The sequence below is a fragment of the Etheostoma cragini genome, chromosome 8 (genome assembly GCF_013103735.1).
Source record: "Etheostoma cragini isolate CJK2018 chromosome 8, CSU_Ecrag_1.0, whole genome shotgun sequence".
Classification (NCBI taxonomy): domain Eukaryota; kingdom Metazoa; phylum Chordata; class Actinopteri; order Perciformes; family Percidae; genus Etheostoma; species Etheostoma cragini.
Genome location: NC_048414.1, coordinates 11546111 through 11564445, shown reverse-complemented (window position 1 = coordinate 11564445; position 18335 = coordinate 11546111). Strand labels below are relative to the sequence as shown.

General features: G+C 39.1%; 4 protein-coding genes across 10 annotated transcripts in view; 2 read left to right on the top strand and 2 right to left on the bottom strand.

Moving 5' to 3' along the window:
* sema7a (semaphorin 7A) overlaps nucleotides 1–260 on the bottom strand; it is a 9394-nt gene extending 9134 nt beyond the window's left edge. For all 3 annotated transcript variants that reach the window (XR_004657479.1, XM_034878192.1, XM_034878193.1), the window contains exon 1: nucleotides 220–260. The gene's annotated coding sequence lies outside the window, so the exon portion shown is untranslated. The remainder of the gene's footprint in view (nucleotides 1–219) is intronic.
* A 1061-nt stretch (nucleotides 261–1321) lies between these two features.
* commd4 (COMM domain containing 4) lies at nucleotides 1322–4161 on the top strand. The gene is made up of 8 exons (XM_034878204.1): nucleotides 1322–1421; nucleotides 1739–1810; nucleotides 1908–1973; nucleotides 2063–2102; nucleotides 2616–2735; nucleotides 3524–3604; nucleotides 3715–3891; nucleotides 4006–4161. The coding sequence occupies exons 1-8, from the start codon at nucleotides 1419–1421 to the stop codon at nucleotides 4044–4046; spliced, it is 600 nt and encodes a 199-aa protein (XP_034734095.1). The 5' UTR covers nucleotides 1322–1418; the 3' UTR covers nucleotides 4047–4161.
* Nucleotides 1336–8347, top strand: neil1 (nei-like DNA glycosylase 1). 5 transcript variants are annotated; one of them, XM_034878200.1, is made up of 10 exons: nucleotides 1336–1345; nucleotides 5136–5598; nucleotides 5679–5798; nucleotides 6878–6986; nucleotides 7086–7179; nucleotides 7394–7515; nucleotides 7602–7629; nucleotides 7711–7781; nucleotides 7873–8077; nucleotides 8198–8347. In XM_034878200.1, exons 2-10 carry the CDS (start codon nucleotides 5144–5146, stop codon nucleotides 8242–8244), a joined length of 1251 nt encoding a protein of 416 aa, XP_034734091.1. In that variant the 5' UTR covers nucleotides 1336–1345; nucleotides 5136–5143; the 3' UTR covers nucleotides 8245–8347. The 5 variants fall into 5 exon arrangements, with proteins under 5 accessions (XP_034734091.1, XP_034734092.1, XP_034734090.1 ...); XM_034878201.1 differs by lacking the exon at nucleotides 1336–1345 and adding an exon at nucleotides 4436–4782 and having other exon boundaries at nucleotides 5120–5598; nucleotides 6908–6986; XM_034878199.1 differs by lacking the exon at nucleotides 1336–1345 and adding an exon at nucleotides 4437–4711 and having other exon boundaries at nucleotides 5120–5598.
* Nucleotides 8261–16638, bottom strand: man2c1 (mannosidase, alpha, class 2C, member 1). The gene is made up of 26 exons (XM_034878191.1): nucleotides 16442–16638; nucleotides 16025–16150; nucleotides 15818–15941; nucleotides 15667–15737; nucleotides 15401–15578; nucleotides 15124–15313; nucleotides 14640–14746; nucleotides 13768–13878; nucleotides 13540–13632; nucleotides 12551–12667; nucleotides 12374–12469; nucleotides 12142–12287; nucleotides 11761–11884; nucleotides 11249–11370; nucleotides 11077–11162; nucleotides 10847–10993; nucleotides 10680–10759; nucleotides 10465–10559; nucleotides 10273–10377; nucleotides 10010–10166; nucleotides 9731–9874; nucleotides 9297–9406; nucleotides 9101–9180; nucleotides 8880–9022; nucleotides 8700–8803; nucleotides 8261–8596 (listed from the first exon to the last, which is right to left on the bottom strand). The coding sequence occupies exons 1-26, from the start codon at nucleotides 16540–16542 to the stop codon at nucleotides 8485–8487; spliced, it is 3069 nt and encodes a 1022-aa protein (XP_034734082.1). The 5' UTR covers nucleotides 16543–16638; the 3' UTR covers nucleotides 8261–8484.
* Between the last annotated feature and the right edge of the window lie 1697 nt (nucleotides 16639–18335).

Here is an 18335-nt window from a genome sequence, read left to right as displayed (position 1 = left end):
AGTGTTTTATGGATATTCATAAAATTACTTCTATGTAATGTGGTGTAGGCTATAGGCTATCTGGTCATATTGCTGTTGTTTATGTTTAACGTGATGATTACGTGCAGCGCGAATAGAGTATACATTATTTTAAGTATACCTACTGTAGGCTAATAATGTGCCCTCCCATGCATTATGTCCCCCTTAAGACTGAGGTCTGGCGACGGGTCTGTCTATGCAACTCTACTTTAATTTACTGCCGCGAGCTTTACGCGGTGAACGATTACCCTTAATGGACGGGTCAGTGTGGGCGGGCTGTTTTGTCAAGAAAGGTAAGACTAGATGACAACAACTATACCTGTAAATGTGCAATAAATATAACAAATGTGTAGGCCAATGAGCGGGAAAACATAAATTTGACATAATTTAAAACTCTTAAAATAGTAAATAGGCTAGTCTAAGTAGCCTGATACAAATTACAAATACCGGATATACCGGAAACCTGTGGAATACCGTGTTATTCAACAGGCCTAGGCAATAAACACATAAATTATTAAATACATGCCCAATATTCATACATAAATGAATCAATTAGTTATTTACATATATTAAAAAGTTTTAGTTTTACTCATTTCATGGCACTTTTATTTCATAAATCCTGATTTATCATGCATGTACCATATAATAAGTCAAAGTAAAACTTTTTAATATATTTACTTAACCAATTGATTGATTTGAATTCGAATATTTACATTTATTTATATATTTAATTATTTTTTATGTATTTATTGGCTCATTTATTTATTTTGCGAGGCATATTTATTTATGTATTCATGTACTTATTTATTTAGTTATAAAACGGCATTCCACAAATGGGGAAGTACTATTGTGCACAATGGGAAAGGAAACATCAGTTAATGTGGAACTGTATCAGATGAGTCAGTAGATACAGTAAACAAAGAAACCAGACTATGTTTACTGGATCTACTTACTCATCTGATATAAATACAGTTCCATATTTCCTTGACTGGTATTTCCTTTTACATTGTGCACAATATACCTTCCCCCCAACACATAAAAATCACCACAGAGTCCAAGATATTTCAATTATTCAACCTTCTTCTGCTGGTTACCTTGTCATGTTTTACAGTTTTATTGGGGATCATTTTCTGTCGTGGACTTCTGAAACATAGAATGATTCATAATCATGTATATAAGCAATTATCCCAAGATTATGAAGTATCAAAATGATACCACATGCAAAGTATGTTTTGAGCTGTAAACTAAGGCCGGAAACAGGATAATACTAAAAGTCAACGATGCTATCCAACATCAGGACCACGGCGTTTCACTTTTCCCAGGTCCAATCAGATGTGAGGAAGCAGAAAATACTTCCTGCTTAGTTCTTCCGTGTGCAGCTGGTCAGCTGACTGACAGTCATGGTAAACACGGTTAAACAATCGTATTATTTCACGCTAGTTTACTTATTTGACTGTTACAAGCCAGTTTGTTTAAAGGACAGGTTAGTTGCATGATTTATACATGTCTTAGTTTATTATTTACCTTAAAACTATCGGGTTTTAGTCCGGCTTTTAGATAGCTAGCAGGCTAAGCTAGTTGGTAGCGTCTGTAATACATCCATGGTTTAATGATGGATAATGTTAGCTAATGTAAATGCTAGCGTCGCAGTTTGTGTAAGGACTGACTTGTGTAACAGTGCAGTAAACAGTATGTGATGTCTTGTCTGTTGTACTTGTAGCGATTCCGTTTCTGTGGAGATTTGGACTGCCCAGACTGGGTACTTGCCGAAATCAGCACATTAGCAAAGCTTGTGAGTAAATATATAGGTCAATCACGTGTTTTCAGTGTCAGTTTATAGGTGTTTATATACTAATACTTGTGTTTTTTCTGCCACACTAATGTTACAGTCAAGTATCAAAATGAAACTACTGTGTGCTCAAGTGCTGAAGGATTTGCTCGGGGATGGCATTGATGTAAGAGTTCTACCACTTTCCACATATTCAATCACAGTATATTTACCATTCACTCACACTAATCGGAGCTTTCTTCTCTTTTATCTTAGTATGACAAGGTTACAAAACTAACTGCAGATGCAAAGTTTGGTAAGTCTTCCACATACTGCAGATATTTTACAAAAGTTAAAGCAGCAACACCGCAGTTAGAAATATATTATAATAAAGGGCCTGCAATTGAAAACGACTTAGTACAATATCTGTAAACTGACCTTAAACACTACTTTCTTAGTTATATCTATAAAAGTGCATCATGTTTTAAGCACATCAAATGTTGTATGAGTAAAATCTTAATCTTACTAGTAACTGAAGCTGTCAAATAAATGTAGTGGAGTAGAAAGAAATGCAGAGTATTTGCTTTCTGTAAGGTAGAGTAACCTGGTAGAATAATGCAGCATTGAAAACTTAAGTGAAGTACCAGTACTGCATATAGTATCACAAGTTGAGTACTTGAGGAATGTAGGCTACTTAATTATATTTAGCTACTACTGGTACTGTACTTAAATCTCAATTTTACACTTTACACACAAGCCTTTAACACAGTCCTACTTGCATTGCATTTAGTGTTATGACATGCATTCATGACATCAATCCATCTTGCAGAGAGCGGAGACATCAAAGCTAGTGTGGCTGTGCTCAGCTTCATTTTCTCCAGTGCCGCAAAGCATGATGTTGACAGCGAATCTCTTTCCAGTGAGCTGCAGCAGCTCGGTCTGCCGAAAGGTTTGTCCGCTGGCCATCCCCATGTTTGGTATAAAATGATTATGATGGTGTATACTCTGTAGTCACACATGCACAGACATATTTCCATGTTTCAATTTCGACCAAGAGTAAGGACAGGCTGGTTGTTTAAGCAGAGCTAAGGTGGAGAAACATCTGACACATTTCTTTAACTAGTTCTTAACAACCAGGGACACATACCCAGGACTCCTTGACAATGAAATGGCTCTGAATACAGACTTATACTTATACATTAGTAAGATTTGCACATTTAAATATAAAACTGTGCTCAGAATAGGAATCCAATTATGGAAAAAATCCATAGGTCACAATTGTCCTTCTCCTAGAAACATACAGGCTCCAAATCACAGTCTATTGTGTTATTATTGGAGATCAGTGCATTGCATAATTCTCTATTGTGTAACTAAATTATGAAGAAAAAACAAAACAATCAAAAGGCACTTGAAGGTGACACCGTCCATTCACAATATATAGTACAAACAATGCTTAGTGGCGTGGATGGGGTAATGCATTGGGACTTATGCATTGAGAGTATAAAACCATTGTAGTCTAAGATTGTGTTTTTTAAACTAACTTTATTTGATAGAGGTTGACTAATTTTCAAGTAATTTCTGGCTATTTCTTCTTATCTCTTAATCATCTGTTACTTCTGTATTCATTTGCTGTCACAGTATTTCTTCTAATAGTGTGTTAAACATGTTTATATAAGTATGCACTCAACAAATCCTGACTTTACTAATAATTACACACAAACCCATCCTTTGCTTTAGAACACACAACAGGGCTCTGCAAATCATATGAGGACAAGCACTCGGCGCTGCAAGGCAAACTAAGAGAGACAAGCCTGAGATGTAAGTATTTCTGTCTCTCTTGTCATTTTCAAAGAGGAAGACAAAATAAATGATGATGAGAGTTTTCCTCTGTGAGGTTGCTGACTGAGAGGTTCTGTGATGAATTGCAGTGGGCCGACTGGAGGCTGTTTCATGGCGCATTGACTACACTCTGAGCTCCAGTGAGCTGAGGGAAGTGAATTCACCAATAATTCAGCTTAAACTGCAGACACAAGGAGCAGAGTCGGGTTCCACAGGGACGACTGTTGTCTCTGTTTCCGCTGACAAGTTCCGAGTCTTGCTTGCAGGTTAGTTCTAGATACTGTCAAATTGCAGTTCTTTTCTTAAAGTTCTTCAATTCCAAGCAATTTTGTTAGCCGTGATTATGTTGGGATGATGATTTTCTCTGTGTGTTCCTACAGAGCTCAAACAAGCCCAAACTAGGATGAATGGACTACAATGAGGATGATCATGAGTCAAAAAGAAATGATGCTAAAAAGGCTACCCAAAGAGCCATGCTTACATCTTGTACAGTACAATTTTTATATTTAGTCATCTCAGAGGTCATGTGAATGACTTAGTCCTTATTTGCATTAACTGATATTTAGTAGTATTTTTCTACTACATTAGTAATAATTAGTAGAAATATTTCCAGGCTGAACAAAAATACTGAATGGACATTTTTTTGTAAAATATTGTATATTGATTAACATTTGTATTTTGAGTTATGTTCACAATTTTGTGTTTCTAAAGCTCATACGAAATTACAATAAAATGTGAAACACGTATATATTTGTGTCCTTGCTAGTTCCCACCTACGCCTACATATCCCAACATGCATTGGGGCCGGGCTGTTTGCGCCAGTTGTGCATGTACATTGCGTGTCAAAGAAAAGCACATTTAAAGTGTTCACTGTTTACAATGACTAGGTAGAAAACATGACAGAAGCATCCACTTAGATGAGAAACACGAGAAATAGCCGATTATAAACAACGAACGTGGCAGCATCGAGGTCTCGCGACATTTTCGGATCAAAGAGTGGCCCACCATGACGTTACAACATGTTTGGTAACGAGCATCTTGTGAAAGCCTTTTGATGAGAGAAGACGATCCCGACAAGCTCTGCAGGTAATGTGACTACAGTTTGAGTCTGTCAAAGTGAAAAGTTTATTAACGGTGTGGTCAGTTTCCCGTTTTGGGTAAGTTGAAATAAGACTTTGATGCCCCACGCAACCTTATGCACAGAGTTGTTTCCTCTATATTCCTCTGGATGGAAACAAACAGTTGTTTTTGTGGTTCTATCCTACATGAATTTGGGAGATCTCGTGGGTCCTCAAAACTTCAGCTGTCAATCATGGCCGTAGCCGTTCGTAACAAATACGGACTTGGTGGGTGTTGACAGACGGCGGAGCCGATCCGCAGCCGTTACGCATCCTATGGAATTTGGGGATAATTACGTGTCCCATTTAATATACTATGGCTATTGATGTTTGTTTTGTAGTGTAATGTTTGCTAAGCCACTTTTGTTCTCTGTAGAAGATCTTCTTTTGTTCCAACAAAATGCCCGAGGGACCAGAGCTCCACCTGGCCAGCCTTTATGTGAACAGAATGTGCGCAGGAGTGGTGTTTACTGGACCAGTCAGAAAATCTCAAGTCAGCAAGAATCCTGATGTGCCCTTCACCTGTGAGGCCTATTTCATCACTGCCACTTCTAGAGGGAAGGAAGTGAAGCTCACACTGACGCCCATGAAGAGTGATGATCTGAAAGAGCGAGTGAAGGCAGGACAAGCAGACCAGCCCATGGACATAGTCATTCGCTTTGGGATGTCGGGCTATTTCCGCTTTACTACAGAGGATGAGTTGCCCAAACATGCCCATCTGCGTTTTTATTCCAAAGAGACGCCCTGCAGAGTGCTGAGCTTTGTGGATGCACGTAGGTTTGGCAGCTGGCAGCCCAATGGGACGTGGCAGCCTGACAGAGGGCCCTGCATAATGTTCGAGTATGAAAGCTTCAGGTTAGTAATGCTGAGTGTCACTTGAGTCGCCTGCTCAACCAAATGATCACCGTCACACTGACCAGTTCATAACTTTGCAGGGAGAAGGTTGTGTCGCACCTGTCTGACCGTGCCTTTGACAAGCCCATCTGTGAAGTTCTGCTCAACCAGAAGTACTTCAACGGTATCGGGAACTACCTGAGGGCTGAAATCCTATTCAGGTGATGAACATGAACCATTCAGATGACACACTATGGGTTAGGGGGTTGTGTAGGGATGCACTGATACTGAGCTTAAGTGGATCAAATTTTAGACATGACAATCCACTTAAAATATACTGTAGTCCTGTGTTTAAAAAAATGTTTAAATCTTGAATTTAAAGGATTTCCTTTTGACTTTTTACAAACCATTTATTCAGAGAGGAAATAAATTCCCCATGGCTGAAAATATCATCCTCAAATGACATGTTTTGTCCAACAAACAACCTCTAAGATATTGGGTTTACAATCAAATATGACTAAGAAAATTAGCAAATCATATAATTTGAAAAGCTGGAACCAGTGAAATCTTTTTTTTGTTTTTATTAGAAAAGAGAATCATCAAAAAGATCATTATAAATTATCAAAGTATTTATCAATTATCAAAAAGGTTGCAGATTGTTATTCAGGCAAACAACTAATCGTTTCAGCTTTTCATCAGTCGTTATAAAATGCAGTGTTTCCTCTAACTGCTACATCAGTGTTATCGACAGAAAACCTGAGTTGAGGTATCAGAATCTGAATTTGGAGAGAACAATTTGGATCAGTGCATCCCTAACTATTATAGCATTTACTTATTGACAGACAACCCAAATTTCTGTAAATGTTCTCATATGGCTCCATTGCACCTGTAGTAACTTGCTAGATGTAACTAGTGGCTCTAAAGAACAAAAAGAGCAGGAATGTGCATGGGGCAGAAGCCTGGTACTGACAGACCTTGACCAACAGAAGGCCTTTACAGTTTTAAAAGAAACAAATCGATTGGGAAGAAGGCCACTGGTAGTATCTTCGCTGTAGTGCTTGTTAATACAAATGAAGGTCAAACTATAAAGCTCAGTTTTCTCTGTAAAACGTTTTTCCCGTGAGGTTCTGGGAAAAGGTCTCCTGCTCTGTTTCCCTCCAGCGATGAAAGAAATGACTCTTTCAGTTTTAGTTTTTTTTGCGTCCAGCAGGAGGGAGAGTGATTCAGACATACTTTGAAAACAAAGGAGCCTTTCTGTTTTTGCAAAAGAATGGGTCTTAAGTTGTTTTATCTTTTTTAGGTTGAACATCCCACCCTTTGTGGCCGCCAGGACTGTACTGGAAGGCCTTGAGTCAAAAGATTTATGTGAAAACGAGAAGCCTGTGAAAAACGAGACCACAGACACAAAGGTGAATGAACCTAGAGATTCACAATTTTCAGATCATCAGACGCTCAACAATTACCGTTTTACATTTTCTAACAATGCCTTTCTTTTTTCTGTTCATAAGACCTCAGACAGTGCAAAACAAAAACGGGTGAAAGGGGAGACGGGTGACCTGCTCAGACTGTGTCATACAGTTCCTCTAGAGGTGGTGAACTTAGGTTGGTTATCATTTGTTTTCTTTACTTTGAAAAGTTTGCCAACTGTTTTTTTGGGTGACCAGTGTCACAGCTTTTTGTCAATCCAGTTTTGACTGATGGCTACCTGGTTGATCCTGCCAGTAGCATATGCTTGTCTCAAAGATTAAGCCATGCAAGTCTAAGCACACAAGGACGGTACAGTGAAACTGCAAATGGCTCACGTTTTGTGTCTTAGGTGGAAAGGGCTACGACCCCCAGAAAACAGACTACTCTGACTTTAAGGCATGGCTGCAGTGTTACTACGTGGATGGAATGAAATCTATCGGGGACCACAATGGCAGAACTATGTGGTTTAAAGTGAGTTAACAGGAAATGCTATATTTTAATCTCTGGCACAGAATATTATATATCATTGATTCTTATGCCTACTGTTCCAATTTCAGGGGGATCCCGGCCCCATGGCTCCTAAAGGTACTTTGAATACATGAAACTGAGAACTTGTATCTGAGAATATTCGAAGCATAAACTAAGCTGTCTATTTTTACTTAATAGATTCAAAGTCACCCAAGGCAAAAAAGAGAGCAAAGAAAGAAGATGACCATGATTACACAGACAAGAAAAAGGTCCCAAATCAGTCACACACACAACAGTTTTTTGTTTGATAAGTGATGAACTCTACAGATGCAACTCTTAACACTAGTTGGATTTCATTAGGTGGCCAGGAAACGCTCAGAAAGTACATCAAAGAAGATGGTCAAACAGGAAACTGTGACTAAAACCCCAAAGAAAGAAAAGAGAGCACGTCTCAAGGAAGCAGGAACCAAAAAGGCTGAAAAGTCCCGAGAAGTAACTGCACCTCAACATGAAAAGAGAGCCACTGCACGTAAGCGGAAGAACACCAGCGCAGAGCCAGCAGCAGGTGTGCTCATCATATTCTCAAAAAGAAAAAAAAAAGTTTCTTTATTTTTTTTTTCCCACTGCGGGAGTATTGGAAAGAAACTGAAACATAATTTTAATAGTATAATCGTCCTTGTTGCAGGTCCACAGAGGCGGAGCTGCAGAGTGACCAGACAGAACAGTAAATAAAAAGACAAGGAAGGCAGACTGTTTTTATACTATTCAATATGTTTTAATAAAATGTGTTTCTACAAAATCTATGCACAGGGATGCACGTTATTTTAGAGTAGTTCAAAAAAATGAGCTAATTAAGTAACAAAGTCAACTTTGAAGTCTTCTAATAAACTGCAGCACCAAATGATACATTAGATGAAGTTTCTACCCTAAGGGCCTAAGTGTTGGGACAACCCTGAGGTTTTGGAACATCTCTTACAAGATGAGGAGAAGTGACACAATTTGAAAGGGGCTAAAGTTCAAAGTGATTCCCTCTGATGTAATGTGTGCTGGGCGGGTGGCGTCTTGTCTTTCTAGGAGATCACAACTGAAATGGAGGGGGGAAGAAAAAAAGAGTTTTGTTTTTAGACAATACAACAAAAGATGCCAGACAGCGGGGAACACTATTAAAAAGAAATTGAAACACTCACTGCCATGCGTCCTTGACCGGAAGGGTGGTGCAGAGAGTTGCAGTCACGCTGCTCCCGTGGGCCTCGTAGAGTCGGATTACAAGTGCCCTCTTCCTTTTTTCAGCCTGTTAAGAGTAAACATCCATTAGAAGGCTGAGTTGATAAGTCACGCTCGTTCAAGCTTAGCATTTGATGGGATACCTGTTTAATGGTCTCAAGGATGACCGCTGCAGTGCTGATGGAGAAGGCGCTCCAGGGCTCGGTGTCGGGAGCGCACTGGAATGACCTCAAAGGGAAGTTAAGGTTGTATGCAGACTGGATGACGGAGGCACCTTGGAAGGAGCCTATAATTCAAAACAGAAAACATATTACAAGTTCCACAGTCAGAATTTTAAGGTTTGATGAGAACGATTCAATCCTACCGGTGTGGGGCATGATTGCATAGGTGAAATGATGAGTCCCCATGTCAGCGTTGACGTCTGGTGCCTTAGGTGCTCTCAGTCTAAGACAAAGACATCTGATGTTAGATGCAAGTATTGTTTAAATCCGGTGAAGCTGAATTGTTTATAGCTATAACTGTTTATAGAATTGTTGTATGTGAACTGCAAAAAACCTCACAGGGACAGTGTCATAGTGTTCTTGTGGACTGAATAGCCGTATTTGCAATCATTCAGCAGTGCAACCCCAAAGTTGTGCTCCGACAAATCGGCCCATTTGTGACCCCAAACCTGAGAAAGAAGCCATGATGAAAAACAGCAAAGACACAAAGCCTTTCAACAGCATTCTTTTTATGACAGCTTCACTGACACCCATAAAGCAAGTTTATTGAATAAGCCAAGCTTAATTTGATTAGTTGGACTCATAAGTGGATCTGGTTCCATAAAGCAAAAAACAAATCTCAGTTCCTATGGTAACTTATGCTGGAGGACTAATGGTCGCCCTACAGTTTAGGCGTGCAGGGCCAAAACAGAACACTAGGCGTCAATGTCAAAATAGCCAATAAAACCAGTGTATGTTAAGCTTAATATAAATCTACTTGTACAGTGTTGTACCTCAAATCTGGCCCAGTCCCATGAAGTGTTCCTGTGCGTGGGTCTCTGCAGATGGCCAAACTGGATCTCATATGTAGCATTGGGGCTGTGTACTCGCACAGGGAATTCCACCTTAAGAAACTTGTGTGACTCTGCCCACTTCACCTGAAATTGGAGGATGAAACATTTGGCATTTCTTGGGATTTGAAGAATTTGTCCATTACATCAGTGGTTCTCAAGATCCCTCCAGATAGCATATTGTACAACTTATTATTAATATTATATACAGTTCTAAAGTACCTTTGTGTTGAATTTGATGTAAGGAGACATGGCGTCCATGACAATCTCCTGTGTGATAGTGCTCTTATCACTGATCCTGAGGGTGAAGCTGACACTGCCTCGGAGCCCACCTGAGGACACCACACGAAGAGGCTCCATCACCTCCAGAACCGGCTTCCTATAAAGGCAATCCTACAGTTAGTTTCTTGTTATTCATATCTACAATACCTGCAAATACTATCATCTGTATCAAGGTGGCAAAAGATAGATGTTATGACTGGCACCTTGTCTGCAGATGGTAGTCCATTACATCCCAAGCATCCCAGTACAGAGGTACATCATCAAAAATAAGGAACTGGTTCCCATGACAGCTGTCCGAAATGGCTTCTCTGATACCAGCCAAGTGATGAGACAAGAAAATTAATTCTGTATATAGTCAGTAGAAGAAAATATGGCCATATGTGGTCTTACGGTACCTGTTGGCATTGATCAAACACAGCGACGCCAAAGTGCCATCTTTGTTTATGACAGTTTTTAACATCCCGTTGTCCATGAGGACAGTGCCGTCGGCCTGCAATTACACATCTTGCTTAGCCAAATTAAATTACAACCTAGCTAAATAAATAAAAATGTTTTTTATCTATCTATATATATATATATATATATATATATACACATGTATATTTCATACTTGTAGAGCGACAGTGACTGGAGCCTCAGGCTGTGTGTGTCTGACAGGGGAAAAACCAATGCTGGGAACTCTTACCAAAGCTGCAGTACAAGAAATACCACAGAGCATCAGATATGCAGTTGTAGTTTAGAAGGCAACAACATAAGTATTGTAAATATCCAACATACCAAGATCAGGTTTACCAGCGCCATCTTGAATCTGGATGACTTCATGGCGCTCCCATGGCAGAGAGTTTAACACGCCAGTGGAGTTGCCTTTTGACCCCAGGGCACCACAGGCACCCTGCAGCAGTGCAGCACCATCACTTCGGATAACTAAAACACAGTGCAATGCTCTTTTTATTTGAAAAACGACACATTGATATGGCTGTGGTTTTAGTCAACAGCTATTACCATACCTTCATAATACCTAAGTGCATCCTCCACAACCATCTCTATGCAGCTACCAGGAATCACGTCATGGAATTGGTTCAGAAGAAGGAGCCTGAAAGGGAAACCAAGTTCATTCTGTAACAACAGAGACCACGTCTTTAGTTATTCATCATCAAACCTTTAAAAATGTATCCAGACCTCCAGAGCTCCTGCAGTTTTTCCGCAGGATATTGATAAGTCCTGTCCCGACACAGCGCCAAACTGCTGGCAATCTCGATGTCATGAAGCAAGGTCTCACACTGCCGGTTCCCTTGTTTAATCTGGAAACAATAAAGAAAAGCTGTTAATAACTGCACTTTATTATACAGTACAAACACTATCTAATTGTGTTACACCTTTCCTCTTATGTGGTGTTGTGTGGGTCTGTCTTGTTATTTTGTGTTAGCGGTAATTATGTCGCCCTCCTGCATATGTGCACGTGAATCGGCCTTTTTATATATTTATTCATTCATATTCATAATCTTTACTATTTCCCAGACACTCTACCTGAGTGTTAAAGCTGCACCATATTTGTTTATGTAAGTTTTATTATGCTACTGTTTCTGGACTAGTTGTGTGTTTGGATTTTATTTAAGAGGAATTACTTTTTGTTATTAAAAAAAGTTAAATTTCCTCTTTTAGTGAGGACTCAAAACAGATTTCTATTCTACCTGCGCCTGTGTGGTGTAGGTGCCGTTGTGCAGCTCAAGGAAGAGCTCTCCAGTCCAAGTACAGAGCAGATCTGAGTCAGCCTGAAGCTGAGAGAAAAGCTGGTCAGGACTGGACATCTGGACTCTGAGAAACACACAAGAAATGGACATGGGAGTGACCAATGCTACTTTTTGTTATTCATTATGACTAAAACCATATCATAATAATGACATCAAGCTTGGAGGAGTCTTCTGCCTACGTGCAGGCCCACCCTATAAAAACAATCCTAGTCCAGGAAAAGTAAATATATAACTCATGACTAATTTACTATTGGAATGTATTGAAGGGCTTGGTTTTTTAAACTGATGATTGTTGAGTTTAAGTGTGGGACAGGAACTGACTTGGGAAGCCCATCTGTGTCCTGGACCCGGTTCAGTCTGTCTAGCATCAGTTGTGTGGGTCCACCCCCACCATCTCCAAAACCAAACAACACTGCACTATGGTTAGCTCTGCCTTTATCCTTGTTATTCTTCACTGTTTTCACCAGCTGTGGGCAGAGGAAAACCAGCATGTAAGCTTTGTGAGGATTGTAAAAATTCACAGACTCATCATGCTCAGTGTACCATTACTCACGTCTTCCACCTTGCCCTTCATTTCATACGAATTTCCTGGTGGGAAGTGGGTTAAAACCTTGGAGCCATCCAGGCCTTCCCAGAAAAATGTGTTGTGCTTAAGAAAGAAAATCAAAACTTAACAATCCAAAAGTTTAGTTTCTTGTTGTTTTTAAATCTGTGCCCAGTACCTACTTACAGGAAAGGTGTTGACCAAGTTCCAACTGAGCTTTTGTGTCAAGAAATTGGAAATGCCGGTGCCCTGCATTATTTGAGGAAGTTGGGCAGAGTAGCCAAAGGTATCTGGAAGCCAGAACTAGAAAGAGATCCTTGTATTATGCATGTGCGATGAAAAAGATGCCACACATGAAGCAGACATTACATACGGAGGTCAAGTCAGTTTATGTAAACATTTTTAATTAGTGCTGTCAAACGATTAAAATATTTAATCACGATTAATCGCATTAATGTCATAGATAACTCGAAATTAATCGCACATTTTTATCTATTCTAAATGTCCCTTGATTTCTTTTTGTCCCATTATATTCTCCCATTTTAATGCTCTTGTCAACGTGGAAAAGTGGATCGGCTTGCTTTGTGCAAATGTTTTTTATACTAGTGTTCAATTTTACACGTAACATTCTCACTCAGAGCAAATAATCTCTCACACAATGTAACACTGTCCATCAATAAAAGGGTGAAAAAGTACTTTAACGAGGGGGCGGAGAATTGGCATCAGCTGTGTGCTTGCCCATCAAGTTTCAGACTGGACGTGCTGCCACGATAGCTCAGTTCAACGATAAAACCCACAGATAATTTTGGTCTTGTCAATGGAACCATATGGAAACTTTTAAAAAGTAAACTTTCCATTCAGAATCTTATTGCCATCCATTTTGACATCTTGCACTGGCCATCCACGCAAAACGTAACGGCACTACTCTTTCGCCGGTTCGCAAGCCAAAACAAGTATGTGCGGCGTGCCTGTTGTTTTGTTTCCGGTCTAGCTAGATCCGGTGTGGTGTTGTAGTTTTTCTAACGTTACTAGTTGTTACAACAGCATGAGAAAATAACTACAAAGTTTGCTACGTCAAAAAGAACGTTCAAATAATTGACACCATTAAAATAGGTTTGCGTTAATGTTGTTAATAAGGTGTTTAACTGACAGCACTATTTCTAATGAATCCCTACCTCTTTGCAATGGATTCCAAACTCGCGGTTAAAGAAGAGCTGGCCTTCCAGGAACTGCCGGACCATGGACTCACCTGAAGGCAAATTACCATCCTGACAAGCAAACATGTAGTTAGTTCAACTTAGGATATTATGTTTATAAAAAAGTGCTGAGAGGCAGCAGCTTCAATAATACATTTACATTCACAAGATACATTAAATGTGATTGATTTGCAAGATAAGGTTTACCATTTCCACCCATGTTCCTCCAACTGGAATGAACTTGCCCTTCTTCACATAATCCTGAATCTGGGAGAAGAGTCCTGGGTACCAGCTCTTTACCCACTGGAACTGCTGGGCCTGGACAAGAATTAGATTCAGATTCAACTTTACTGTTATTACACAGGTACAGGTACAAGGCAACAAAATGCAGTTTAGGTCTAACCAGAAGTGGAATAGCAGCAAGTGCAGGATATACAATGGTTCCATAAGTGCAGGACATGGATATGTACTGAATAAATATAGAAATGAATACTATTATAAACAGAATTTTATGGATAGATTTGTCCTATGAATAAAATATACAGATAAACAGTATTGTATCAGCTGGATAAGTACTGAATATAATATACTGGTGAATATTACTATAAATAGAATTTTTACAAATATGTACAATGAACATAATATACAGATGGTTGTTACTATAACAGAGTTTACAGGTGAATATGTCCTATGAATATATATACAGATGGCTATTACTATAGACAGAATGTGAACATAATATACAGATGGCTATTACTATAAACATAATTTTTTACAGATATATATATATATATATATAATAAGTTAGGCTAAAGTGAGAAGTGTAACAATGGATTTAAGGTAGTACAAATAAAGTTTGGACAGAAGCTATCCAAATTAAAGTGCAGTGGAAAGTAATTGCATATTACAGTTATAAGTAGCCTACGGTATTAAAAATGTATATGTAAACAATTTGTACAGTAAATAAACAGTTGGCAGTGCATATTGATATTCCAGTCAAGCAAAACAAGTTCAAAATTGAGGCCGCTCATATTTGTAGAACCCTTTAGGCTTATACAAAACTGTTAGTCGGGTATCACCTGTGAGCAAGTAAAAACAAACTCTGGGTTCTTCTCCATTAAACGGATCACTGTCACCCAGCTTCGGCCACATTTGCGAATGGTCTCTTCGTATGGCCACAGCCAAGCTGCAGATACAGCAATTCAGAAAAATTAACTCATTTCACAAAAAATAGTGGAAGATGTCATGCACATTTGTTATTAGTTTCCACTTGATAAAGACGGCAGAGTATCATTTTTAGTGTGTTTTTTAATATTGTTTTGCCACTACAGAATCCATTGTTACTTTTAACAAAAGAAGGTGAATGCAAGAAGCCAGAGAAGAAATGTGCCTTCATTGTGCCTGCATAAAATAGTTAAACATTGTTAAAATTATGATTTAAATCAGTAAATATCTGATCACTAATTAGTGAACAAAACTACAAATCTGACCAGACAGTCAACGCCAGCTTTTCTACTCAGTTTTCCATACTCAGAGGGACACATTTTAGACATTAACTGAGACCTGAGTCTATGTGGCAGTGACCCATCGCATGTGCAGTGTGCTGGCTGTCCCCGTTCCGCTGGCTATAAAAAGAGTGAGCTAGACTGTGAGCTTTGGAGAAAGAGCTGCGATCAGAGGGGTCGCATAGGTTCACCATCTCGTTGACAGTGAAGAGTGCCTGGTAGCCTCGTTGATCTCCCTCTCCAAGTTCCTGTGACGGAAGAGAAAGGTTTACTGTCATTAAACATCAACTAAAGCAAAGTAATGGAAAAACATGTCCTGACTTCTGTAACTTCACCTTTACGATGTCAATCAGCATCTCAAAATCAGTCAGCAGCTCCCGCACATCGCGGTTAAATACCACCAGCTCAGCCTTTTGTACAGAAAACTTCCTGTTTGAATCTGGGGCTGCAATCATGGACCCTTGACCAGCTCCAAAAAGCCCATTACAGGCCACCTCTACATAGAGGGTGACACTAAAGAACAAGAGAAAATAAGAATATTTCAGTAAGCAAGGTTGGTTACAGAAGCAGCAATAAACAATGTATTGTTTGGATAACTAACCTGTGTGGCTCCTCATCTTTCAGACAGTCAGACAGGATGTAACTCGTCTTTTCACCCTCTTTAGTCAGGCCCTAAAAAAACAAATGAAAGCTTGTTTTCCGTTTTGGCACTTTAATGTAGCCTGACTTAAATGAAACTCCTGCTACGTTACCTGCACTGGCTGCTCATCTCTCCAAACCATTGCTTCCCCATCGCTTTCCCACAGAAGATGGACCTCTTTCCCTCTCCAGGTGTCGGGGATTTTCAGGGTAACTTTAAACCAGCAAGTCCACCACCTTTAACAAGCACACAGAGTGGGTTATTTTTAGAGGGAATTAAAAGATATGACTGAGGGTGATAACTTTTCAATATTACTTACGTGGGTCCAAAGGTATCAGCCACTTTATAAGGTGCAAAGGCCTGCTTGGAGGCTTCTGTAAAAGTGATCCGTTTAGAGGACAAAAAGGAGGCCAGGGACTCCAGTGGGTAAGAGTCTCCATAGAGTCTGCAGAGAAAAAAAGTCAAAAAGACAAACTTATTTACATAACCTAAAATCATAAAGTGCTTTAAGTATGTTGAGCTCAGTACTATCTGATATAGTAGAAAACTAAACTACTCACTGTAAAGATTACAGTGATGAACATTTTTCTTATCGCCTGTAGCAGAAACTTTTTACACACTATGTTATATTAAACAATCCACTGTAGAAATTACAAAAACATGTTTGGTCTGCTGTAGCTACTTGAGTTAATTGTAGTTAAAGTCAGTACAGCTTTATCTTGAAAGAATTGCCTACCGTCCTCTCAGGTTGCAGTCTGTAAAATAAATATCAGAGATGAATTTCTCTGCCCTCTCGAGGAGAGTGCGCCTGTTCTTCAGCACAGGCTGGTGATACATCACGAAAACAACATGAAAAACACCTGCAGACTTGCAGACAACAGCGACCACCGATCAAATCCGCTCAAAACGCACGGAATACAGAAATCTGCCAGAAGACCCGGAAGTAAAACGTATTGTTATTGTACCTAAGGCAAGCAGCCGCTAGATGGCGACCATGTTCAACAACTGGAAACCATGGACTGCAATGATATGCTGGCAACAAGTGTCATTTTTTTTACTCTCAGGGGTCAGGAAAGACACGTGAACTGTTACCATTGGGCATATTGTTTTTTTAATTTGAACAGATAACATTGGTTAAATCGTGTAAAACAGACAGATTTATTTTTGGGTTGTTTGAACAGCAAGGTATTCCACGTCAAAAACATTAAAACAGTAAAATGAATGGACACGAAGTAGACTACCACGGAGACCAGTGAAGAAGAAGCACTTTCCGATGATGGCTAGGCGTTACTGCGCAGCTGCAAAGTGAGCTTGACGACATAGATTGACTTAGCAACCTGACTGAAAGCTGGAAGTCTTCTAGCTGTGCCAAGAGAAATCTCTATCATTCCGAATCTTGCAAAGAAGAAGAGCGTAGGTATACAGTTTGTAAGGAGATAACACAGGCACAGGCTAATTGTTGCTAACTAAAATGCATTGGTAATTAAACCCAAACAGCTAATGAAAGTCCAAACTGCTTGATAGATAGATAGATAGATAGATAACATAGAACATAAATATAAATTAAATACTAGGATGCAATATAATACATATAATATACAAGAAATAATAATAGGAATAAAATACACATTTTTGAATATATACAAGTTGGGAATACAAAAATGTGCAACTATTTAAAAAGTATGATAGATATGTAAAATATGTGTCTCAGAGGCTGTACGGTATTATGTCTACTATGCAACAGTTGCGTAGTTATGACACAATCCTATTTTTGCGTTGTTACCATATTCATTGTTGTTTCTTTAGAAATAAACAATCAACAAATAGAGTCTTTAAATGCTTCAGATGTAAAGTTATTTGCCAAAATGAATGGCAATCAATGGAATGCTAATGAATGGTGATGGCTTATTAGCATAAAAATGGCTAAATAGAAGGGACGCTTTGTGGAGACGCGCTTGGTTAAATATGACTGTAGCTCACAGATGGTGCTGCTTAAAGTAAACCTGCTGGATATGAGACCATTGAGAATTATAAAATGCAACAAAAAATACTTTTCACTTAATAATTATTTTTATTTTTTTATTCTGAGATACTAGTTACACAAAGTAACAACTGAAGAACATTATGGCACAGATAAAATGTACTTAACAACACAACACATGAAAAAGCACATTGTTTTTAAGATACGGCAACAGGATATCGACAGCATAATGAGGTCACAAGCACCATTGAATGGGCAAAATAATCTTCTGCTAAAGGACTAATGGATGTCATTAGGATGGTGTGCACTACTGTAACACTTTATTTTTTGAGAAACAATCACCCTTTGCTTCTCTTTACCATTTCCTCATTTTTACCATATACCTTGTTTAATCAGTCCAAAGTATCTAAGGGCTGGTCTTAAAGTAAATGAGTCACCTTTTTATGTCATATGCATGCAAATACTGTACACTGAACATCAATTCTAGCATCAACAATGATCCCTAAGAAATGCATTAATATAATTAACACAAGAAATAGCCCAATGGCCAAAGGAACCCTGTGAGAATGACGTGATGCACCAACTCCCTGGCCATCCCGTGATTAACTGGACAGGCTGCAGTCTAACTGAGAAGTTCTCTCAGGAGTCT

Excerpts from the sequence above, each read along its gene's own strand:
- man2c1 (XM_034878191.1), bottom strand. The coding sequence starts at position 16,542 with ATGTATCACCAGCCTGTGCTGAAGAACAGGCGCACTCTCCTCGAGAGG. Across the intron at positions 16,151-16,441 it reads GACTGCAACCTGAGAGGACG|ACTCTATGGAGACTCTTACC; the intron begins GTAGGCAATTCT and ends TTTTCTCTGCAG. Across the intron at positions 13,879-14,639 it reads TTGTTTTTACTTGCTCACAG|GCCCAGCAGTTCCAGTGGGT; the intron begins GTGATACCCGAC and ends ATTCTTGTCCAG.
- commd4 (XM_034878204.1), top strand. Across the intron at positions 3,605-3,714 it reads AAGAGAGACAAGCCTGAGAT|TGGGCCGACTGGAGGCTGTT; the intron begins GTAAGTATTTCT and ends GATGAATTGCAG. Across the intron at positions 3,892-4,005 it reads GTTCCGAGTCTTGCTTGCAG|AGCTCAAACAAGCCCAAACT; the intron begins GTTAGTTCTAGA and ends GTGTTCCTACAG.
- neil1 (XM_034878200.1), top strand. The coding sequence starts at position 5,144 with ATGCCCGAGGGACCAGAGCTCCACCTGGCCAGCCTTTATGTGAACAGA. Across the intron at positions 6,987-7,085 it reads ACGAGACCACAGACACAAAG|ACCTCAGACAGTGCAAAACA; the intron begins GTGAATGAACCT and ends TCTGTTCATAAG. Across the intron at positions 7,516-7,601 it reads GCAGAACTATGTGGTTTAAA|GGGGATCCCGGCCCCATGGC; the intron begins GTGAGTTAACAG and ends TTCCAATTTCAG.